The sequence below is a fragment of the Phycodurus eques genome, chromosome 11 (assembly GCF_024500275.1).
Source record: "Phycodurus eques isolate BA_2022a chromosome 11, UOR_Pequ_1.1, whole genome shotgun sequence".
Classification (NCBI taxonomy): domain Eukaryota; kingdom Metazoa; phylum Chordata; class Actinopteri; order Syngnathiformes; family Syngnathidae; genus Phycodurus; species Phycodurus eques.
The window spans coordinates 19,059,355-19,085,440 of NC_084535.1; the positions used below are offsets into that span (position 1 = coordinate 19,059,355).

Consider the following 26,086-nt stretch of genomic DNA (forward strand, 5'->3'; position numbering starts at 1 on the left):
ATGCTTTGGAGTACATGGTGTTTTTTTTCTTCATTCAGATTTGGCAGGCTTATTTTTTGGGGCTCTTTAGTGGGTTTAGTGACTCTGCACGTATGTGCCAAATGTTTAATATTTGATTAAGTAATTTTTTTTGCAAACAGAGCCGGAGTCTGATTATTAATTTTTTATCTTATTTATTTTTCTACATTACAATGCCAATGTTCAATGTTCTTTAGAATTTAAAGTTAATTGTTCTTTAAAAGGATGTACAGTACTTGAATTATTATGCTTTATAGTATCATTATTTCAGTGGCATAAAAAAAAACCCATCAACAATACCATATTTTATCGTGATCGTTTTGGGGAAACAATATCGTCCTAAAAAACTTGCTATCGGAGCAGGCTGTAACATAATATATTGAGAGAGAGAGCAAGAGCAATAGATAACACAAATATATTCCATCCATCCATTTTCTGTACTGGGCGGCACGGTACCGACTGGTAGGCACATTTGCCTCACAGTTCTGAGGACCGAGGTTCAAATCCCCGCCCCAGCTGTGTGGAGTTTGCATGTTCTCCCCGTGCCTGCATGGGTTTTCTCCGGGCACTCCGGTTTCCTCCCACATCCCCAAAACATGCATGGTAGGTTGATTGAAGACTCTAAATTGCCCGTAGGTGTGACTGTGAGTTGTTTGTTTGTTTATTTATGTTTGTTTATGTGTGCCCCGCGATTGGCTGGCGACCAGTTCAGGGTGTGTATATTTTCTATGGTAGAGTCTTCATGCTCAAATTATGTTCACCATTGCAAAGCAGTGTTTGTTACATTACATTTACTTAGCTGGACTGTCTTGGCACAGAGTGCTTCTTGGAGGATGAAACAGTGCATCTTTAATAGTCCCACCTCCACTCTCCTGTGCATCTTGTTTCTTAATGAAAGTCACTAAAAATAGTAAATGTTCTACGCAAGTGTGAACACCATTCACAAGTACAGTCGTGTATCTGTTTAATGACATTTTTATTTTGTCAAGAATTGACTTAAACAATAATTTAGACATAAGTTTTATCCACTATTATTATAGCAGTCTTATGATCAGTGTATACTAATTCCATGGGAACCTTCATGATAAAAGTCGGTAAAACACAAACATATTATGTAGAAATCTTCCGGGAGCATTCATCGTTTTTCCCCTCCTTGCTTTTTTTCTGCATCAAATAAAACGCCCCGCAAGTAGCAAGCCACTCTGCCTTGTTGATTAGTCATAGCTGAAAGCCAAGCGGAACATCATCATTGCCACATAGCATTATGGAGGCAGACATAGTTTGGCCAGATAGAATTGTACCCAGTACATGGACTGCAAACTGGCACTCAGAGAAAAAGCAGAGAATGAACAATGTAAGTAAACTGCTTAATGCATACATGGTAACACAGTGGCTGATTATACACCAACCAGTGGCTGAAATACACCAATCTGCAGCCAAAGTAGATTTTAATTGGTCATGAGCCATTTGTTTAGAAAAGTTAAGTTCATTTTTGATGGATGAATTCTGCTATTAGCTAAACACAGATATAGGTTGGTGAATCTGTTTGTTGTGGATTTACCACTTACCGTATACCCATATAATACCTTTATGCCCAAATGCGTTTAATATACAAACATTTCATTTGAATTTATGAGTTGAATGTTGCCTCACCAGCAGCACTTTGCCATTCATTAATAGGCCTTTTCCAATCCTATATGGGGTTAACTTTGAAATTTTTCAACAGAATGGTGTCAGCTAATTTTAGTGATTTCAAGAAGGCACAAATGTTGTTGGCAAGGGGCTTTCTTTTTTGTTGTAAAAGTTTGAGTCCAAGAGCGGGACTGAAGCAAATTTGGGGAATACAATTACACAGTCCGTCATGAGGGATTTTCTGTTATTGTTTTATTTACTTTTAAATTATATAGAGTTATGTCCTGAAGATGAAAGTCACCTACAAACAATGCTCTCAATCCTGGCACAAAAACACTGAAAAGTGCACATGGAAAAGTACATCTCTGGAATCCTGCTTTTGTTGATCCACAATGCACAATCTTTCAGTGGCAAAACACAAACTTTTGTTGGTCCTCCTTTGACAGGTACACAAGCCCTGTTAAGACACTTCTCAAAAGTATTCTCACTCCCCCTGAAGAAACGGTAACAATTATTGTCCCGACTAGTATCTAGATCTAAAATGGAGGAAATGGAGACCAGGTTGAAATATTTCTTACTTATCCTCTGAACTGTCTCCTCTTGTCTAATTGACTGGCCTAAATGTTTTCATTTGTGTAAACAGTCTTTCTTTTCATGGCCTTTTGTGATTGCTGTGGTATTTCATATATAACATATATACATGCATATACATATGCATATATAACATATAGAAGACCTGGGTAAAGAGAACACTTTGAGGGCTGACTTATTTCTGTGACAGTGATAGGAATGGAAGTTTTTTTTCATGTATTCTTTCTCATATTTTGATGATAGTGAGAACTCACGTTTTCCGTCTGTTCTCCTCTGCATCCCGCTATAGTTCCGGCGATTTCTCTGCGATTCACCATTAGAGGTATGTATTTCCTTTGGCCTCTGCACAGTTCTGTAATACATCTTTTCAATATTTTTCCTTTTAGCATTGCATGATATTTTCTTACTCCACATTTTCTTTGCCAACACATTACCAGAACAGATTAATTGAAAGTTAATTTCCTTTCAACTTTTACGTATTGAGCCACTCATCTTTGCTCTCTCTTTTCAAGCCCTCCAGCTAGATTGATTGATTGAGTGGTGGTTAAGGGATACAGGAAATGAGTTATTTTTTCATATGGAGGAGTTATCGCAAGCAGTAGAAGTAGAAGAGGGAGTCAAAGGTTAAATTGAAATGTGATGTCCATATTGAATTGGAATTGAAAAAATGCCCATAATCAGTCCTTCTACTCAGCAAATGTGTCCCACTCTATCAAGGGCAATGTGCCTCAGTATCCAACAGATGAGTATTAAGTGTTTGTTTCAGCATCACCCAACTCTGACTGGCTTCTGATGCATCCACACAAAGTTTTATTCAATATATAAATTAAGTCTAATTGTTGCTATCAGCTTCAAAGTATAATGAATTTATGCTAAAACCTTGGTATACTTTATGCTGTTGATTGACATGAATATGTAGCCAGGCATCACTGAGTACATACCAGGCTTTGTGAACTTCAGCCTCTAGAGGCACCAGTGCACATTTTAGCTCAGGACAATTACATCCGTAATCAGACCCAGGAAGGATACTTGGAACAGCAACTTGAATTAGACTGAGGCACACACAAATCTCTGTACTTTTGCCGTGTGGATTCCCTTGGGTCTTCAGCATCATAAGCGTTTATAAGGGACAAGCTTTTATCAAGCCCTCAAAGCTGGCCACGCACATTGAACTACCCTTTCTTGCACACACTCTGTGGCACACTCCCTCTCATATGCTGCGTTCACTCACTCTCCTTAGATGGATTTAGCATGCCATATCTGCTCGTATGACCTGCTGTTGCCCAACTTGTTTTTATTTCTGTCTCTGATCTCCCACCCAGTCCTCCCCTCTCATGTCAGAGTTATTGTATGTGGCTTTTCTGTTCTACCACTGCATGTCGGCTTCCATCTGTTTCTAATCTGAGGGCTATTAGACTACATACACTCACTACATGGTGTGTGTGGTTCACATTGGCCTGCATTATTTCTAATGTATGCAAAGTAGTGTCATCTAACTGCAGCTATAAAGGACATGCTTGGTGTTAGGTTCATCTTCACCAAGATTGCAGAGGGTTCATATTAGATCGCAGGTGTTTTAAAAATCCATTTACGTACTCTGACAGTGTGTTTGCTTTTTGTTACTCTGTTGCACATCAGTATCGTTAATGTGATGAACAGCGGCCATGAGTGTCATTTCACATGACGCTGGTGAATTGGGAATGGCGTGTGTGCAGTAGAAAGTACTGGCAAGATGTTCATATTATGACTGAAGGTAGAACACTCTGACTTTGACTCGTCAATGAAAGTGCAAACTCCATCATTTTAGCCTTTTTTTTATGTCAATACATGCAATTAAAAAAATTATAATTTACTGTTTATTCTTGTCACTTTGTAATCATTGTGTGATCACACATCTCCCAGAACAGTCTCACAACAACATCAACCTTCTTATATCAGAATCAGCTTTTTTGGTCAAGTATGTTACAAGACACACAAGGAATTTGTCTGTTTGTCTATAATTGGAATTTTAAACTTGGAGTTCCTACATTGTCACTTTGTGCTGAAGAGAACTGGCAGCATCACTGCTGGTAGCATCAGTGCACTCTTAATTTCTTTTCCACTAAGGTGATCATGACACACTGAGCTCATGTGGCTGACAGTTTACAATAAGTACAGCCCTCATATAGGGAGGGTCAACCCAAATATGTGTGATGCAGGTTAAAAGATAAGCGACAACCACCGCCTGACTCTCAAAGTGTACTGCTCACTTGGTCCAGTCTTTTGGCCATATGCGAGCGATTTGGTTGAGCACGGGAAGCTCTGGGGTGGTTTGAAATGTTCCAGAGAAGTTTAGATTGTTTTTGCAGTGGCAAGGACACAGCCATTAAGCTGTCTTGTGATGAGACTTGCAGGTTGGTAAGAGAGCAATCAGCCTTGAACATGGTATGAACCTATAAACAAACACACAAACTCAAAACAGCCATTACTTCTGCTGTGCTTACATTCACATATAATTGCGATGAAACATGCACATCCAAAGTGGGATGATGAAAATGTCTTTCTTTTTTTTTTACACACAAATCATCAAGCACGCAGACGCGCATGTAAACACACACACACACACACACACACACACACACACACACCTACTCGGCTAAGTTTTCTTGGGACCCCTTACAAAGAGTCTAGTGTTTTTCATTGAACTTGTGCCAAGAAATAACAGGCTGGCTGCTTACACAGATGGACATTTCACCGTAAGCGCGCACACGCACGCGTGCACACGCACGCACGCACGTACGTACACACACACACACTCACTCACTCTCCCCTTCTATCACACTTAATCTAGCTCTCTCGCTCAAGTTTTGTTTCTCCTCATTCATTGGCTGCTTGCCAGTTAGGCGACGCTAATGTGGAGTGAAACCACATCAACACTTTCATATCGTTAGCCTCTGATATAGAGCCCAAGAGAACGTTTGGTAGATTTGCCAACAGATATGGCAAAAAAAAAAAAATAATCTATGAGGGTGTGAAGATGTAAAAATGTAACTGATTTCATGAGTGTGCACATAATAAAATGCATTAAATTCAAAAATAAAAGTGAAAGCATTTTAGTCATGACAGACAAGTAACAGAACCAGTTCATTGTAGCCATCTTGACTTGAAATGGTAGAAAAACAAACTTGAAGCTAATTATATCGCTGAAAGTTCTATTTTGTGGGCATAGAGTGATTAGTAATCTGTTTCGTGAATAAAAGTACATGTACACAAAGACTATATTGTGCAACCTACAGGTAGATGCACAGCTTTCAGTGTACAATTAAAACCATGATGAGTTATATTATTCCATTACACTGACTATTGCTTTAAACACACAATGTATAGACACAGTATATAGTCAGTTATTATTGATAATTTCCAGTGAAATAAACCACAATATTTGCTGCCGGACATATGTAAGTAAATTCACTCTCAGTAAAAATATTGTAAAAACACAATACAATTGTTGCTATTTTAAAATTACAATGTTGCTGGTGTAACACATTATTTAAAAAATATATCTTCAAGAAGCACACACACGTACACACACACACATACGCCAACATTCACAGAAACAAATCTGGTGTTCAGTACCATGGCAGTTATCTCAGTCATAACATGTAACACAAGTCCTGCATTTTTGTACCTTGCTTCTTGTTGAAATCAGTGTATAAAGTGAATGCATACTGAACTGGTGAGTGCATAATTGTACCGATGAATGATAACAAGCACTTTCTCATGCACTGGAATATGCCACACATTTACATATTCATAAACATAAACCTGGAGAAATTACACTAAATCAAACAATCTCTCTCAAGTCCCTTTGATAAGTGGCACACATAATTGCACCCTACATCATACACATAAGTGTCATATTAACAGATTAGACACAAGCAAGCATATGCACCCTAACGCACATTATTTCATACCACATGGAGCGCGCAAACACAGACATACAGGAGAAAGTTTGGCAGCAAGCCACAGCTGGCTGGTGAAGTGACTTATTAAAAAGTTCTCTCCGGGAGTGTTTCTGAAGCTAGTACCAACTCTACCCCAACTCTCTTTACTATTGCACTCATTCCACATTTGGGAGCCATTAGCAGCCAGAAAGTGACGCTACTGTACACCCCCACACATAATGTGTGAGGCCTGGCAGAAAGAACCTCCTAAATACCTCTATATACTACCACAATGCCTTTTTATTTAAAAATTAATGTGATTGAAGTGTATTTTTATTTTTTACCGTGCATGTGGATAGTATCCTTAAACATACTGTGAACACAATTGCAAACAGTAGAGCATACTTTTAACTCACTCAAGACAAAAGTGAAGGCAGTATGCAAATAGTCAGGACTGAAGTGATGCCCTGGCAAAGCATCTCCAGGGAGGATACTGAAAGGGGAGACACAAAAAAAAAAGTTGGACTTCAGGCACCCAATGATGGCAAATGATTTTCATCCAAGTTTAGCAGACCATAATTTTCAAATTTCCAAATACTTTCGAACCCCTGAAAATACATGTTTTCTACATAAAATGGCTGTAATTCTAAATGGTTAATATTTTTGCAATACCTTAAAGCTGATAGTTTGTACTTACAGTATGTCACATCTTGATTATTTTATTTAAAATCCATTGTGATGATATGTAGAGGCAAAATCCTGTGTATGCGATGTTCATCTTTTTTTGCAGGCTTTTGCACGTAAGAGCACTGCAATTATTTTGCTCAGTGGCAATGGTTTTTAATCTTATCCACTTTCTTTGTGCCGTCCCAGGCAGAGTACTCTGTTGATGGGCCCACGATGGGTTATGGCTCCTTTCACCAGCAGTACTGGCTAGATGGCCAGATTGTGGCAGTGGGAGTGATCGATATCCTGCCTTCCTGTGTGTCGTCCGTCTACCTGTACTACCACCCAGACTTTGCTTTCTTGTCTCTGGGATCCTACTCTGCTCTCAGGTTGGTTGTCAGAACTCGCATTGTTTGATCCTAAGATCAAACAACACACTTTTACTTTAATTTTAAAGAACAATCAAATCAATCAGTTTGCAGTAAAACATGGACTTGAAATTTCATATTGTCTTCGTAAAATGTCACTTGTAGATCCTTTATATTTGCCTGTCTTTCATTAGTATTTTATTGTATATATCCTGCCATTTCATTCTTTCACAGACCCCCCTCCCCTCTTCGAAAAATATTTTCTTTGATGTAATATATACTGTATAGGCAAGTTACTGTGTGTGTGTGTGTGTGTGTATATATATATATATATATATATATATATATATGTATATATATATATATATATATATATATATATATATATATATATATATATGTATATATGTATATATATATATATATATATATATATGTATATATATATATGTATATATGTATATATATATATATATATATATATATATGTATGTATATATATGTATATATATATATATATATACACACACACACACACACATTTAATATCGTGTTTGTAAGGAACATTCCTCTGTCTTCACATTTGATTAGCAGAGGCAGTTTTCCAATTGTGGTTTAGCTGGCGACAGTTCTCTCTGCCCATGTGAAATTAGAGCACACGTATACATACACTACACACACTGGAGACGCATTTCTGGCCATTCCAGTAAAGTGGAAAAACATTTTAAAATATTTCACAGATGTTGGTTTAATGATGGTGTACAGTGTGTGTGTGCTTGTCTGTGTGTGTGTCCACAAAAACGTGATACCAGTTTAGACAGGTGGGCGTTGCTCATGTTAAAGGGGGCACCTCTGCGATTCTAAGTGCACTGCTTCCCTTCACATTTTATTTTTAGTCTGAATTAGAATTCAAGACTCAAACAAAGTGATTGGGTCTGGAGGAAGTTTTGGAACTGGACGCCCACTGCACTGAAGTCCTCCTGCTTATTGTAGGATACCAGAGCACAGGTCTTTACCCATTTCTACTCACTGGTCTACAGTCCCTTGCTGTCTGTGCGCAAAACCCTTGTACAGAACACACAAGTCACCAATTGCAATTGCTGACTGTCCAAGAGTCTTGCATTTGAATTTTCAAAATTAAGGCCTTAAAGCTGCAATGTGTAACTTTAAAAAAAAATAATAATAATAAAACAAAATAAAAATAGTCATTTTCACCCAAGCCACTACTAGGGGAAATGACACAATGCTGATGAAGCCTATCAGCTCCTCTACCATCTTGCTGTATTTTTCAGTATTTGATCTTTTATATTCCGTGTACACTAGTGACATTCCTGCACACGGTGCTTGCTGGCGCACAGAAAATGACGTACCGGAAACGACGCATTTTACCTAGCAATGGTCTGAGCGTTGCCCGTTGTCTCCCGTTTGTAAAACGCTAAACATGTTATTTTGCATTTCTGTAACAGAAAATAATTACCGTAATTTCTCCTGTATAATGCGCACCCATGTAAAATACGACGCACCTCCAAGGTTGACCTCAAAATTCTGGAAAACCCTTCTACTTATGTGTAATACATTTTTACAATGCATGATTTTGCTTCTACCCATATGATCAAAACATGAAGTATTATCTGTATTTTGTTAGTTTTTTTTCAAATAATTATTCTGAAGTTAAGCACTTTATTTGAACACATACTTTTTTTATTTACTTGCTGTTATTTTGAAATTCACAGCCCTACTTTTCTTTTGGTAAATGAGAAAACACACAGTTGCGCTCATATGTTTGATTACCCAGGCAGAATTTGTAAGATGGGTACAATTCTTTAAAGAAAACATGAAGGACCAGGGGAAACTCATTTAATTTTATTTTAATGGGATTAAAATTAAACGGTGAAGCATTTCAGAAAAGTATTATCATTAAACAGACCATAACCACAAATAAATTAATGATGGTTGTTAGTCATCAGTCATACTTAAAAAAAAAAAATAAAAAAAAAATAAAATAAATAAATAAATTAAAAAAAAAAATATATATATATATATATATATATATATATATATATATATATATATTTCACAAATTCTGCCAGGGTATGTAAATTTATGAGCACAACTGTACATGTGTAGGCCACACCCTTTTTTATAACCACTAGGTGGCATATTACAATGAAAGTGTACACATTTCTCATAACCTCTAGGTGGCGGTGGCATTTTGGAATGAAAGTGTACAGCTTTTTCATAACCAATAGATGGCGGCATACACTTATAAAATGTGAATGTTTTTTTCCATTGGCCCCTATACATATGTGTAACGCGCACTGCTGACTTTTGACTATTCATCTTTTCTCCAGTTGTTCTTCAAAATGAAATTAAACATTCTGGAATCACACGATGGAGGAGGGGAGTGGAGGCAGGGCTAAGCATAGCCAATGTCATATCGAAGCGACGGCTCTGTTGTAAAGCAAAATTCCAGCCGAGGGGCAATAGAAGCTGCCCACTGCAGCATTAATTCTTAAAGATAACACTTAATCCTCATCTTGCCATTCAAATGGCATAGACGCATTGCTATATTTTCAAAACATTTTAAAGAATATCATTAGCCTGAAATGTGTAATTAGTATAAAACATTTTCATACTTGTTTTATACCCTGTAAAAAAAAAAAAAAAATCAATCACAAATTAATGTAACATAAGATTGACCATAGATCATGAATGAGTGGACTGACCAAAACGGCTTGAAAAAGGTTTTAAAATGTTTTAAATGTGGGTTCCTTAAACCAACAATGTAAAGCAACTTTGCATATCCAATGAGGACAAGTGGACCAATCATTTAACTGGTCATCTCAACCACAATGTGGCGGGTTCTGTGGGCAAAAACCTTTGGAGTTGTCGTGTACATGTGTGATTCAAACTGAAGAGGGTGGTGTTGAGAATGTTCTTCCAGGAGTGTCTCTTCCTTCTCAGGAAAGTGCCTGAAGTAGTATACATTGTAACACAAAGCTTTTTCTTTCTTGTGAAAATCAACTTTTAATGCTGTGGTGGCATTATATTGACACTAAGCATATTTTTCTATGCAGTAACAAATCATGACGCCCCACTACACAATGGATATTAAAAGTGAATGCAAAATATTGACCTAACCTCTACAATTCACTTGGGGGGGAAAAATCAGTGGGGTTGTGGGGATGTAAAAATGTAACTGTCTGCATGAGTGTGCACATTATAAAACTAATACATTGCTGGCCCACTTTTACGTGAATTACAACGTTCCATCTTATAAATAGGGGTCAGCATGGCACAATTTAACTTCTGCAACATTTGGCACTCTTCCTTGTTGGGCTGGACGATATGGCCAGAAAATAAAATCTCAGATTATTTCACAAAAAAAATCTATTTCCAATTTTTCCCTATTTTTTAAAGAAAGCAATAAGTACAAATGACAGAGAAAACACAAAACAAGTTTTCAAAAAGTTGGTGCAAAACTTCTGTCTTAAATAAAATACTTCTGGAAAAATAAATGTAACATAGCACATTGAATGCAAATAAAAAAAATAAACTCCAAGATTTTTATAAAGTTCAAACTTACAACTTTTGTTAAACCTTGTTTTAAAAGATAAACAGTGCCACTTGTCTCCCTGAACACACTGGAAGAACAAAACCAAACTGACCTTTTGGTTGAAGTGTAGGACACGCGGTCTGCGCTTGTTGTCTATAACTTTTATAGATTTTTGGCAAAGAAGACCAGTGACCCTCTGGAAAGTATGCTGTTTGGAGACAAATACTCCACAGAGCCCAGTCATTGTTGATAGTGTGCGCCTTCAAACTCATGTATGACTGCATGGTTCAACTGGACCACGTCTGTCGTTGCATGATAAAGCGACACCCCGTCAAGCTCTCTGCTAATTTACTCACGAGTCCTGTTGTACAAATGGGGTAAGGCAACTTAATCAAAATACTTGTCTTAGTAGCACATAACTGGGGTCTCCAGTTTACAGCAAATGGATAAACCCAGATCTAATATATGCATACCATATCTTGAGCGATGTGCAAAGTGATCGCTTTAGTGATCGTTCTCCATTGTGCCCTTTTCTTATCATACGTGGTGCTTTGGGTAAATGATTCCACCACAGTAAGCTGCTTTTTAGCAGGAGTTTTTTGGTTGTGTAGGGGTCTTGTTACAGTGAGTGCATGAGTAATATAAAATTGGGAAACGCCAATCTGTATCCTCTCTTGTGGAGTTTCACCTGGATGCCGGCTCGCTTCCTTCCCTCTGTTGCGTCTCCATGCGCCGAGGACCGCGGTCGCTGCTCTGATGGGTAACTCCGGGGAAAAAACTGAGCGGATTTGCGAAAGTTGGTGAAAGAAAGTCTGGAGTGGACTCCTTTAGTTAGCAAGTCTCGCCTTGTGTAAGTGAGTCGAACGAAAAACACAAAAATAATACTAGAGAGCGCGTAACCGAGGCGACCACACTGGTAGGCGCCATCTTGAATAAGCACATTTAAAAGTAAATTGAAACAAGATGTTCATTATTTCAGTATGTATACTTTTTGAGGCACTTTTGTGTGACGGTGTATCATTAATTTTTTTCCCCCAATATAAAATTGGCTCAATAAAGGTTGTGAAAAACAATCTGGAGGTGATGTGAAATTGTTTTTGTGGCACCCTTGCAAAAATAGGTTCACGCACACATTGGTCAGCTCTACAACTTAACATACCATCCTATCCAGCTAATTAGCACAAGTTTTGTCGTTTTTGAAGAAATGTTTCCTTGTTCATATGTGGCTGCAGCTCCCTCTCTCTCTCTCTCTCTCTCTCTCTCTCTCTCTCTGTGTGTGTGTGTGTGTGTGTGTGTGTGCGTGCACGTGCGCTCGTGCGTGTGGATGTACTCATCAGGGCTTGATAATTGGCTTGTGCTGGAGTGTCAGATGGCTGAAGAGGGGATAATAGTAAACTCAAGCTGCTGCCATTGGGGTGAGATTGGGGGTGTGAAGGGCTCAAGAGAAAGGAGGGGGGTCTGCATGGCTTTTTGTGAATGGACCCCTTGCTTTTCGTGCACCCCCCGACACTCAATTCAGGCCTTTTGTGACAAGGGGATGGGAACCCAGGAACCTGGCAGCAAGTGGGTGACCTTCTAGCACCTCGCTGTAGCGGCCTCTCCTCAGCCTTCTTTTTTCTTTCTCCAACATGCTCTTTTATATTCTCTTCCTGCTCTCTCTGCACTTCTCTCTCCCCCATGTTCCCCTGGTCTGCTTTGTCCCATGTCTTATTTTTCAGAGCATCTATTTTATGTTAAGGCCTCTTTCTCTCACTCTAAAGTATTGAAAGAACGGGAATTCTCCCCCTTCATTTGAGTGAATGAAAGGTAGTAGAAGGAAGGGTGAAACAAAAGGAGCTGGAATTTACCGTAGTTATGGAATGGTGAAGGAAATGGCAGATGGAAGGAGAAAATGGAGGGTTAGTAAAAGGATGCAATTAAGGAAGAAACTACTGGGGGAAATAAAGAACGCAAGACATTTACTGTATTTGAAGAAGCTGTTTAAATCTTTAGAGTTCTAAATCTTCTCCTTTTTTACCACCTGCTTGCTTTTGTGCTTAACGGCTCAGTGCCTATATAGAGAGAAGGTCATTGTTTTTGTCTAATGAAATGAGACAAGAAAAGCTGCCTCTTTGAGTTTGGGTGTTTACTTCCTCAGCACTGGTTTTAAATGTTTTTAACCATTTTGTTTCTGAATACCAGCATTAAATGCTGCATGAAAAACATTCACTGATTTTGAGGTATTGCTATTTGTATTTTATCTTTGAATATCTCACCATAATTTGTGCACACCAGAGATTTTTTTGTGCGTGTGTTTATAACGAACACGTGTTTCAGTTTTATTTGGAACATTTTCTGTCTGTGTTCCAGCATTTCTTGCTGAGCAATGTAATCAGTACATTGGTCATTAATTACAGGGCCGGTTAAAACACCGTAATCTGGTCTGATATTTCAATACTGATCTAATTTACATTAATATGGTATTATAAGTTGTTACAGCAAGCATTTCTTGCCTTTATAATGTTATTCATTCTCAGTAACTAAAATATATAACCTCAAATTCTTAACCTGCCTTTTCCATTTTAGGGAGATTGCTTTCACAAGGCAGCTACAGAAACAGTCCCCAAAGTTGTCCCACTACTACCTGGGCTTTTATATTCACTCCTGTCCCAAGATGCGGTATAAGGTATGTTTGCCATCAACACATCTGTCTGTTTATAATCCTTCGAGTAAATTTTTTTTTTTAAAACTCAGGTTATAGGGCTGACATGCAAAATTGCGTGCTTCAGTTGTCAGCCATCATACAAACTTTGGTTGAAAGAATATCTAATGTCCATTGTTCCCCTGCGACATGGTGATATACTGCAAATTAGCAAGTTGGTGTTCCTAGCCTCTGTCCCATTACACATTTTTTAAACTGTTAACAATACAAAACAAAAAATCATGTATTGGTTCATAATGTACAGTGGGTACGGAAAGTAGTCAGACCCCCTTAAATTTTTCACTCTTTGTTGTATTGGAGCCATTTGCTAAAATCATTTTTTATTTTTTTTCCTCATTAATGTACACACAGCACCCCATATTGACAGAAAAAACTGAATTGTTGAAATGTTTGCAGATTTATTAAAAAAGAAAAACTGAAATATCACACAGCCATAAGTATTCAGACCCTTTGCTGTGACACTCATATTTAACGCTGGTGCTGTCCATTTCTTTTGCTCATCCTTGAGATGGTTCTACACCTTCATTGGAGTCCAGCTGTGTTTGATTATACTGATTGGACTTGATTACTGTCTATATAAGACCTTACAGCTCACAGTGTATGTCAGAGCAGATGAGAATCATGAGGTCAAAGGAACTGCCTGAAGAGCTAAGAGACAGAATTGTGGCAAGGCACAGATCTGGCTAGGGTTTCAAAAAAAAAAATCTGCTGCACTTAAGATTCCTTAGAGCACAGTGGCCTCCATAATCCTTAAATGGAACACGTTTGGGACAACCAGAACCCTTCCTAGAGCTGGCCGTGCGGCTAAACTGAGCAATCTGGGGAGAAGAGCCTTGGTGACAGAGGTAAACAAGAGCCCAAAGATCACTGTGGCTGAGCTCCAGAGATGCAGTCCAGAGATGGGAGTTCTAGAAAGTCAACCGTCACTGCAGCCCTCCACCAGTCGGGGCTTTATGGTAGAGTGGCTCGACGGAAGCCTCTCCTCAGTGCAAGACTCATAAAGCTCGCATGGAGTTTGCTAAAAACACCTGAAGGACTCCAAGATGGTGAGAAATAAGATTTTCTGGTCTGATGAGACCAAGATAGAACTTTTTGGCCTTAATTCTAAGCGGTATGTGTGGAGAAAACCAGGCACTGCTCATCACCTGTCCAATACAGTCCCAACAGTGAAGCATGGTGGTGGCAGCATCATGCTGTGGGGGTTTTTCAGTTGCAGGGACAGTACGACTGGTTGCAATTGAAGGAAAGATGTATGCAGCCAAGTACAGAGATATCCTGGACGAAAACCTTCTCCAGAGTGCTCAGGACCTTAGATTGGGCCAAAGGTTCAGCTTCCAAAAAGACAATGACCCTAAGCACACAGCTAAAATAAAGAAGGAGTGCCTTCAGAACAACTCAGTGACTGTTCTTGAATGGCTCAACCAGAGCCCTGACTTAAACCCAATTGAGCATCTCTGGAGAGACCTGAAAATGGCTGTCCACCAACGTTCACGATCCAATCTGACAGAACTGGAGAGGATCTGAAAGAAGGAATGGCAGATGTTCCCCAAATCCGGGTGTGAAAAACTTGTTGCATCATTCCCAAAAAGACTCATGGCTGTATTAGCTCAAAAGGGTGATTCTACTAAATACTGAGCAAAGGGTCTGAATACTTATGGCTGTGTGATATTTCAGTTTTTCTTTTTTAATAAATCTGAAAAAATTTCAACAATTCGATTTTTTTCTTTCAATATGGGGTGCCATGCCTGCATGGAGGACAAAAATGAACTTACATGATTTTAGCAAATGGCTGCAAAAAATGTAAGGGGGTCTGAATACTTTCCGTTCCCACTGTATATTTTTATAACATTTTTACACCTTATTGTCACAGGATAGAGAGGATTAAGATAACTGGGATGGCATTTTATGAAGTCATCTATCAAGTATGGCTGCAAGCATTATAGAGTAGTAAAGTAATAATTGGACTTGTCAGGACTAATTGTGAATAGGCCTATGCATTAATTTGATAGAAGCTTCACTTTATCTGCATTCTCATTCAGATGCTGAAGCATCAAGAATGGTAAATGAAAGGAGCCTTCTCAAATGCATTAGTCGAAGTAGTTTATTGAAATTTTGCCTTTCTTTCATTCACCGGCTCATCCCGCCATTATTTCACGAAAGATGTTCCCATGTCCATGGCAGACTGATGTCTTGTTGGGGATTTATCGCCATATCTGTTCTTGTGTGTTTGCCACTACAACATCATGCTCACAACCTCCCCACTTCTTCCTTTTTTACCCTTGGAGAGTAAAATAGAACAAGGGTGAGAAGGTTGCCGAGTTCCCACCTTGGACTCTTATACTCCCTCAGAAATCCTCCCATGCACACACTGCTTGTGCTGTTATACACACAATGTCTCATGTTCATTTGCATATGAGCCCAAGTAGTTCATTAATGCACACACATACTGTGATATTGTTCATGACGGTGAGCCCATAAACGTCAGTGGCATTGTATTGGAGGTTTACTCATTTCTGGATCCCAGTCCTGCCTGCTGTTTACCTCTTTATCCATGAAAGCTCTAGCAATAAACCCTGCTGGACACCACTTAAAGCTCTTGACACCACTCATGTTCATTTTACTCACTAACATCCTCCTATCCCTTTGTGGAAAATTTGGCAAGATTATGTTGTGGTCATACAGGTACAGTACATCTCAATAAATTACAATAGTGTCAAAAGCTTTAGCTGTTTGAATATATATAATTTATGAGTACTGAAATAAATAAACTTTTTTTTACCATATTTCAATTTATTGATGTACCTGTAGATGGGCTGCAGGCAAATAATATTGAAGCTATTGAATGTGTTTTATCATCTTCACTTTGCTACGTTTATGGCCCATGTTCATGTGCTTTGTAAAGGTGTACTTGTCATACAGTACGAGAGAATTGAGGCTCTTCAAAGCCCAATCAACTATCAAGCCCGATCAATTATGACTTTATTTTTACTTACTTACTTTACATTTCTATAAGTTCCATAGAGACACTATAGGCTTTAACTGCTTGTGCTGGGACCACTAATAATAACACAGGTTGTGTTAAGATATCAACCCACAGGTTCTTACAGATGTTTACACACTATAAAAGCATTCCACCACCACCTCATCAGTAGCACTGCCTTGGTCACCTCCCACATCCTGTCCTACCAGGCCCTTTTCCGTCCTCTCGAGTCTTGTCCTATTGAGGGAGTCCCCCCGTCCACAAATAAGAATGCAATTTGACTTTGTAATGTGTAGTCAAATATCTAGACTGTCTAACTATCATTCTGCTGTGGTTCACACCCCCATTCTCCTTGTCTGTTCTGTCCCTCGCTCTGTCCCCTAAAACTCCTTTCTCTCCGGCCGTATTTTCCATAAACATCAGAATAATTAACAAAAGTAAGAAATATGTTAAACAATGCAGCCCTATGGGGGGCACAAGCGAGTGCTAACTGTAGGCCGGTCGCAAGCCCGGATAAATGCAGAGGGTTGCGTTAGGAAGGCCATCCGGCTTAAAACTTTGCCAAACAAATATGAGCATTCAGATAAAGAATTCCAACATCCGCCACCGGCGTCATCAACCTGCAGGGCGCCGGTGGAAATTCAGCTACTGTGGGTCGAAGTCAAAGAAGAAGAAGAAGAGGTGGAAAGCGGGTTCTTTGGCAGAAAGAGAAGAGGAAAGCACAGAGCCTAGAACTGAATGTGGGGACTTTGAATGTTGGGACTATGACGGGAAAATCTCGGGAGTTGGTTGACATGATGATTAGGGGAAAGGTTGATATATTGTGTGTCCAGGAGACCAGGTGGAAAGGCAGTAAGGCTAGACGTTTAGGGGCAGGGTTTAAATTATTTTACCATGGTGTAGATGGGAAGAGAAATGGAGTCGGGTTATTTAAAAAAAGAGTTGGCTAAGAATGTCTGGGAGGTGAAAAGAGTATCAGATCGAGTGATGAGGCTGAAACTTGAAATTGAGGGTGTTATGTATAATGTGATTAGTGGCTATGCCACACAGGTAGGATGTGACCTCGAGGTGAAAGAGAAATTCTGGAAGGACCTAGACGAAGTATTTCTGAGCATCCCAGACAGAGTGAGAGTCGTGATTGGTACAGATTGTAATAAACATGTTGGTGAAGGAAATAGGGGTGATGAAGAAGTGATTAAGTACGGCATCTAGGAAAGGAACTTGGAGGGACTGATGGTGGTAGACTTTTCAAAAAGGATGCAAATGGCTGTAGTGAACACTTTTTATCCAGAAGAGGCAGGAACATAGGGTGACCTACAAGAGCGGAGGTAGAAGCATGCAGGTGGATAGGATACTTCGAGGAGTTGATGAATAAAGGAAAATGAGAGTAGAAGAGGCATGTGTTGTGGACCAGGAAGTGGCAATGATTAGTAAGGGGGAAGTTAGAAAGGCATTAAAGAGGATGAAAAATGGAAAGGCAGTTGGTCCTGATGACATTCCTGTGGAGGTATGGAAGCATCTAGGAGAGGTGCCTGTCAAGTTTTTGGCCAGCTTGTTCAATAGAATTCTAGCGCGTGAGAAGATGCCAGAGGAATGGAGGAAAAGTGTGCTGGTACCCATTTTTAAGAACAAGGGTGATGTGCAGAGCTGTGGGAACTATCAAGGAATAAAGTTGATGAGTCACACAATGAAGTTATGGGAAAGAGTAGTGGAGGCTAGACTCAGGACAGAAGTGAGTATTTATGAGCAACAGTATGGTTTCATGCCTAGAAAGATTACCACAGATGCATTATTTGCCTTGAGGATATTGATGGAAAAGTACAGAGAAGGTCAGAAGGAGCTACATTGTGTCTTTGTAGATCTAGAGAAAGCCTATGATAGAGTACCCAGAGAGGAACTGTGGTACTGCATGCGGAAGTCTGGAGTGGCAGAGAAGTATGTTAGAATAGTACGGCACGTGTATGAGGGCAGCAGAACAGTGGTGAGGTGTGCTGTCGGTGTGACAGACGAATTTAAGGTGGAGGTGGGACTGCATCAGGGACCAGCCCTGAGCCCCTTCCTGTTTGCAGTGGTGATGGATAGGCTGACAGATGGTTAGACTGGAATCCCCGTGGACCATGATGTTTGCAGATGACATTGTGATCTGCAGTGAAAGCAGGTAGCAGGTGGAGGAACCGTTAGAAAGATGGAGGCATGCACTGGAAAGCAGAGGAATAAAGATTAGCCGAAGTAAGACGGAATATATGTGCATGAATGAGAGGGGTGGTGGGGGAAGAGTGAGGCTACAGGGAGAGGGAGGTTGGAATGGGTGGAGGAAGGTGTCAGGTGTGTTATGTGACAGAAGAGTCTCTGCTAGGATGAAGGGCAAAGTTTATAAAACAGTGGTGAGGCCAGCCATGATGTACGGATTAGAGACAGTGGCACTGAAGAGACAACAGGAAGCAGAGCTGGAGGTGGCGGAAATGAAGATGTTGAGGTTTGCTCTCGGAGTGACCAGGTCGGATAAAATTAGAAATGAGCTCATCAGAGGGACAGCCAAGGTTGGATGTTTTGGAGACGGAGTTAGAGAGAGCAGACTTCGATGGTTTGGACATGTCCAGAGGAGAAATAGTGAGTATATTGGTAGAAGGATGATGAGGATGGAGCTGCCAGGCAAGAGAGCTAGAGGAAGACCAAAGAAAAGGTAGATGGATGTCGTGAGGGAAGACATGAGGGGAGTTGGTGTTCGAGAGGAGGATGCAGGAGATAGGCTTACATGGAAAAGGATGACGCGCTGTGGCGACCCCTAAAGGAACAAGCCAAAAGGAAAAGAAGAAGAATTAAATACGTTAAATAGAGGGACCATTTCAAACTCCCGTTACACAGCAAAACTGTTCCAGTACAAAAGGCATACAGAGTCAGCATTCTGCATAGCAGGTGCAGCAGAGTAGAACAGGTTTAAAAATATTAAAAAAAAATGTTTTTTTGCTTGCACATTAACATTATTTTGAAGTAGTTGTACTGTTTAACGGGTAACAGACCCATGTCTGAGACGTGCGCAGGGTTACTCAAGATTTGGAGACTAGGACGAAAGAGGAGGTTGCCTGGCCTGTTTCAAACCCTCTCCTTTGTTGTCAAATCTGAGACTGCGTGTCCCACAGGGCCTTCCTGGTTTGGCTGGTGCTTTTGTGGATAGACGTGACATCCTGCCGCTGGCTCTTGTCCCTGTCCCTGTCCCTTTGGCCCTCTCTAGCTCTCTGATGTTGAGCTGCAGGCAGCAGAAGGTGAAGCTGTTGGACGCTAAATGAGCCCAAAGGTCTTAGCCCTTCTGACACCTTTTTCCGAAAAGTGCCTCTCATGTGCACTGAAAGACTTCTAAATGAACCACACTTGAGATGAACTGAGCTGAATTATATATTTTGATGTAAAATCTAATACAACAGTTTTATTGCTCCGCTATCATTACCAAACTTTAACCTGTAAAAGGTGAAAAAAGGACACGAAGAAGAATGTATTTTAATGTCGAATAGAGTGGCACAGTGGTCAACTGGTTAGAACTGCCTCACAGTTCTGAGGACTGGGGTTCAAATCCTGGCCCCGCCTGTGTGGAGTTTGCATGTTCTCCCCATGCCTCCGTGGGTTTTCTCAGGGTACTCCGGTTTCCTCCCACATTAAAAAAAACATGCATGGTAGGTTTACTGAAGACGCTAAATTGCCCGTAGATGTGAATGTGAGTGCGAATGATTGTTTTTTTTATGTACCTTGCGATTGGCAGGCGACCAGTTCAGGGTGTACCCCGCCTCTTGCCCAATGATAGCTGGGATAGGCTCCAGCACGGCCGCGACCCAAGTGAGGATAAGCGCTACAGAAAATGGATGGATGGATGTCGAATAGATGCGTGCTGATCGATTGGTAAATAAAATGAATAAAAAAAGAAATATACTACAAGACTGGTTCTTGAGAACACTACACTGACTAAGACAGACTGTAATGTACAGGAAGCCCAGACAGCGGAGCGGCTGGCCCGTCGTCTAACCATTTACATGATCGTTCACAAAGATAGTTGCTCATGCTAACGAAAACAAGCATACGTGACGTTAAGCCGCTCGATTCCCACAAAGCAATGTAGATGTTTTATTTTTTATTTGCCATAATTAACATCCTGATTGTTACGTTAAATGTTGTTGTTGTTTCTGTGTATGTTAACAGTGTTTCTTGGAAAGTATATCTTATTTAGGTTTAGGTTGTTTATTTATTTATTCCCTTCAATAAAACCATTACTTTAGGTAGTGTGTGAAAGAATGACCTGTTGATCAATTCATCTACCAGATTGTGCCCAACAAGGTTTTAACTGTTAAACGATAATAAAAACTAACTACACATTAGCAATGATGGCGTGCAAGACTTTTTGTCCTGTTTGGTTGTTTGGTCAAGGAGAAAGGCTGGAACAGTTTTACTGTCACAGTGAACTTTTTAAGCTGCCAATATGGTGTCTTTGTATTCTGATGGATATTTATTGAGAATTATGGTCGTTCAGTTGCACAGAATAAGGTTTTTAAAGGGGATTGACAAAAACAACAGAGAGAGCGAAAATGTAACTACATAATGTTGGAAAAGAATACAACAAAAGGCAAAGCACCAGCTGTAAACAAGACTATGAAAGTAAAGCGTTATATAACTAGTACAATGACACATTCGGTTCGAGTGTTGTATGGGTCAGTAGTGCTACATCCTGTGAGTGAAGGATAGGACAGGAGGGGAAGCATGTTGGACAGGAGTTGTGGACCCAACTGTACAACTGAAGTTGTGCGCGAGACTTTGACCTAATAGATAATCGAGACTTTCAGCCTTATGTTGTTACTTATCACATTTTCTTGTAGTAAAGTAAGTAAGTTGCACATATAGCTGGAGAAAGAGAAAGAGATCAAGAGAAATCACAAAGTGTTGATTTCTCAGTGCTGTGGTCCAATTAGCAAGTCTTTTCAAGTCAATGGGTTCAAGTCCAAGTGAAGTCACGAGTCATTGCTGTCCAAGTCTAGTTCCAAGTCTTTTAACATCTTGTCAAGTCGAGTCTAAAGTAATCAAAATCATGACTCAAGTCCACACCTCTAGTTAATACTGTACTAGGAAATAGATTTCTAATGGTTTATTCAGACTAATGCTTCCGTCATATACTGTATATTCATTGTTTGTATTTTAGCTAAAACATTTTTATGGCAGGCTATGGGTAACTATTATATTAGCAGCTAGTTTAAGTTTCTACTTCACACTTTTAATTCATACTGTGCTGTATGTCAATTGTAGACATGATTAGACGAATAGATTTATTTTCTCTACTTCATCATTGGAGAGCTGTTCAGTTCTCAAGCAGCAGCCAGCAGCTGTCTCATATGGCTAAAGTTTTGATTTCAGACAACATAAAATATTTTTGAGTGGATGTGACTTCTTTACTACTATATGTACTTAATTAGTTTATCATTCGAGATATTGTGTCAAATTAGACATGTATAAAATGCATTCAACCTGAGCTATCAATGGGTTTCATTTTCTCAAGATTCATGCTTAATTATACATAAATGATTAAACCTTGAACAGTGGTTGATTTCCCCCCACATGTTCTCCAGTTTTCTTTAGACACATCAATTTTCTCGACCTATTCTTGAAACGTTTTCTTTTTCTCTCTGTTTTACAGTGGCATCTGTAGTTCACAGTCAACCTAACTCTCTTCTTGTACTAAGTTGCAGGTTATAACTTGTGAAATGTCTCAGATAGTGGACTGAATGCATATTTTCCCACAAGGACACCATTTATGCAGTATGTTATGTGTATGGGAATCTGACCTCACATTCTCAGTGTAACTTGTACATTACATCTGGGCAGATTAAGAATGACAGTGTCTGAGTTTGAGGCATCTAGCGGTGGATATTTCCACAGATGCCCACTTCCCCAACTTTGTGTAACAAGCCTCTTTTCATGAATGTTGCATTGTTTTTTTTGTTTTTTTAAATATTTCTATTTGACTATATACTGTATTCAGTATAGGGCTAATAAACATTCTAATTGCGTTATACAGGTCAGGTCATACAGGTCGAGACAACTGATTGTTTTGTTTTCACAAAAGCAACTACCATTTTGGTTGGGATTAAAGCCTGATAGAAAGCAAGCAAAGTGATGACGCCATATAGTATGATTTCAATCAGACCTAACCATGACAGGACATTTCTTTATCTTTGAGGGCCTTATTACAAGCCTTTTTTGGCATGGTGTACTACAGCAGCAGTGAGGATCTTGTTTTTCCACTTGTCATGTCTCATACTCATGCTCAGATCACTCTTGTGAAGTTCTAAAGTAGTTTGAGGTGAGTCTCATGCTCATGCTCAGATCACTCTTGTGCAGTTCTAAAGTAGTTTGAGGTGATTCTTAAATGTTCCGGTGACCTTCAAAGTTGGGCAGGGGGAAAAAAATCGAATAACTCTGCAAAGTCGACCTCAAAAATAGGTCGACGGAAATATTTCTGCCTCAAAGCTCCGCCAGGACCAACCAAAAAAAAAAAAAATATCCGCCCCAACCACGTTTGCGCTGCTGGAACCCATGTTTCGCAAAGACATTTATTGCAGATGTTGGGCCACTGAAAACGTTGCCACAACGACAGAGGAGCGTCTGTAAGTGAAGACGCTGTTAGATGTGTAATGTACATATAACATGATATATGAGTGAGCTGATTGGTAGTTAGCATTTTTTGACCTAAAATAGTAATCGCTAATGCTAATCGTGATTGCTAACCATTTAGCATTTTGCTATTGCAAATGTTGTACACCAAATTTATACCATGGTACCAACATATGCAGTTAAAGCGTCAAAGTCCATCCCTTATAAATTAGATTAAAATGCATGTTAGTAATAACAAAATATATATATATATGTATTTGTTAATAGTGAGGCGCGATTATTTGATTGATAATCAATAGGAAAATCACTTAAAAAAAGATTCGATAGTGACAGCCCTACTTCATAGATGTTTAACTTTCATTTACAGTATAAAACCCTACTAACCATGTTTGAGGTATACATTTTTTTGTTTGAAACTTATCTTTCAAAATGTTACGTTTTAGAAAACTCTTTTAGGTCTATATTCAGTTTCACTTTGTTGTTTTATTTAACTACAGACCACCAACGGTGAACCTCTCAGTAGACATTTATTTAAATATTTTACCATTACCATTCTTTTTGTATTTTTTTCCCCACATCAACACATTTTTCTCATCTTGTCATAATTGTGTATCAAACAAATCACTAACAGACTACAACCTGGTCTTGTGGCAGCCAGCACTTGGCACCCCCCGTGAGTAGTGCTGACAGGGTGAGGGTCTGACAGAGCAAGGTTCAAAGGGTCAGGTCAGGAGGAGATTAAGTCACACTGTTGATTTTGAATGATTCAGTTGGGGGTGTGAGTGGTAGCATGGTTGGAGCGAGGGGGTGGTGCGAAGGTCACAGGGCTGAAAGTGAGAGTTTAGAGATGGTGTCATGCTGATCAGATCCAGAGCCCTCTAGCTGCCAGCCGGAGGTGTTTGTGTTACTATTAAATTCACCACTATTTATTTTATTTTTTTAACTTCAGCAGCTGTGCCATTTTGTCTGTAAAGGCTCGTCAAACTACATTAAGATCTTTCGATAACCACTTCTGAGCTGCAATTTGAAATCCGTTTTTGTGTTGCATGAAGAGCCGAGTTTGTTCTTTGAGGTGGGGTTTTAAGACCAAGATTAGTTGTTGTAATTCCACTTGTCGCCAAGCTGTAGTGAGTGTGAGACAGATATCAGGCTTGCCTGCATTTTAAGACCAAAAGTGATAAAGAGATAGAAGTGCTCAAGCTGTGAACTGATATCCATAAAAGCTATGCCATTGGTTCTCAGGAGTCAGTTGAAATGTGATCTTATAAAAATATTTTCTCCTCATTAACCTGTCATCCATGGAGCTGTGATGCATTGCTAGGCGAGGCAGAGCTAGGGGTGGAGTGGGTTGGTGTTAGGATTATGAGGGCAATCTTGGGGCCCACAGCCTAGGTACTTTATTTTAAGGCTGTGCTGTGGTTATGTGTTGACTAGGGTGAAAAAGCTTTGGCGGACACTGTGTGTTTAAACTGCTGCCTGTAGTATAAATCTGCCCCAAAACATAGACTCCAGACATGTTCAGGGCATTTGCAAAAGGACCTCCACCACTACATAAATAAACGTATTGTTGCAGACTACAGTGAGAGTATGGGTCTGTGTGGGCCCCAATTCAGAGTCATGTCTTGTTTGGACATGTCTTTCAGTGATGCTATCCTTGTGTCCAGGCTGCTTGGCTCTTAGTGTTATTTGTCTAGCTGCGTGTGTGTGTTTGTGTGCCGTGCTGTTTACATGTGTCCATCAGCAGCCACATGCCCCCTTGTTGGGCCAGAATGTGCATGTTTCAGCAATCCTTTAATGATGAAAAGGGACTATTGTGAAAGTTGTATCTATGAGAGGGAGGATAGATGGAAGGCTTGTGGTCCATGTTTATGTTTTTTTATTTTTTTAACTGAGATTGGCTGAATGTGACCTTGGGTCAGAGCACAACCCGGGCCAGACTGGCTTAAGTCTACATGGCTCTGGGTCACACAAGACTTCTTTGTATCCCAATTAATTTCTTTCATGCCCTGAGTGAAAACCAACTAAACAACTTACTACAGATGAATTGCACATTTGACGTGGTGGCCATATTTGTCTGTTGGGTCAAAAGTGCTTGCTTTTCCCCCAGAGTTCCCTATTCAATTTTCTATTCATGAGTCATGACCAAACTCCATTATCATAAAACAGGCTGATTTGTTCAAAAGGTCTAATGCCACCTTTCTGTAACTACACTTTTACTACACGTTTAGTGTATTCTTTTTATTAATGTATTCCCCACATTGCCTAACTTGTGCACGTATACTTGGGATAGAAGACAATTCAACTAGAGAGAAAACCTAAGTGATATGAATATGAAATAAGCAGCAGATGTGGGTGTTGCAAAGAAAACTCCAAATCCAGTCTTCTCATCTTTCCCTCAACTAATTCTTAAAGCGAGCAACTTCGAACAACAACATTGCAACGGTCTGGGTGTGAAGCAATGTACTTTTCCTCTCAAATGGGCTTACACTCAATTAGTCCTTAATACATGAAATATTTTAAGTCCTGAAAAAAAAAAAATTAAATTTCTTCTGAAATTATAATATACAGAACTTAAATTTCTCCATTGAGATGTATTAATATAAATTTGAAGTGGTGCTTGTAAGTTATTCCATGTTATTTTGTTCTCTCTCGTACTATTTTTAAGGACTTCTAAAGTTCCTCCAGTTCCTTAATGTTAGTTAATAAACGTCAGTTTCTTTTAGTTTTAATCAAACTTTTGTGTTCAGATTCTAGTCTAGTCTAGTCCATTCTAGAAATGGAGAAGAAAAAGAAGCAAAAAGTGGTGTAGGTTGTCACGAGGATTCCTGGTTCATAGTAAAGTGCAGTTGATTTATGGGTCTGATTAATTACCTTTCTTATAAATCATATTTATTGGTCTGAGGCGATTATCCTCTTGAGGTGTGTAAGAAAGCAAGGTCAATATGAATGGCAGAATGTCAGAGAAGAACAGAATATTTTTGTGACATTTGTGCGTTGGATTCT

General features: G+C 39.4%; 1 protein-coding gene across 4 annotated transcripts in view; it reads left to right on the plus strand.

Moving 5' to 3' along the window:
• LOC133409439 (arginyl-tRNA--protein transferase 1) overlaps nucleotides 1-26,086 on the plus strand; it is a 56,941-nt gene that overhangs the window by 15,334 nt on the left and 15,521 nt on the right. For all 4 annotated transcript variants that reach the window (XM_061689434.1, XM_061689435.1, XM_061689436.1 and 1 more), the window contains 3 exons: nucleotides 2,531-2,563; nucleotides 7,038-7,219; nucleotides 13,320-13,419. In XM_061689434.1, the coding sequence (XP_061545418.1) occupies nucleotides 2,531-2,563; nucleotides 7,038-7,219; nucleotides 13,320-13,419 (315 nt within the window). The remainder of the gene's footprint in view (nucleotides 1-2,530; nucleotides 2,564-7,037; nucleotides 7,220-13,319; nucleotides 13,420-26,086) is intronic.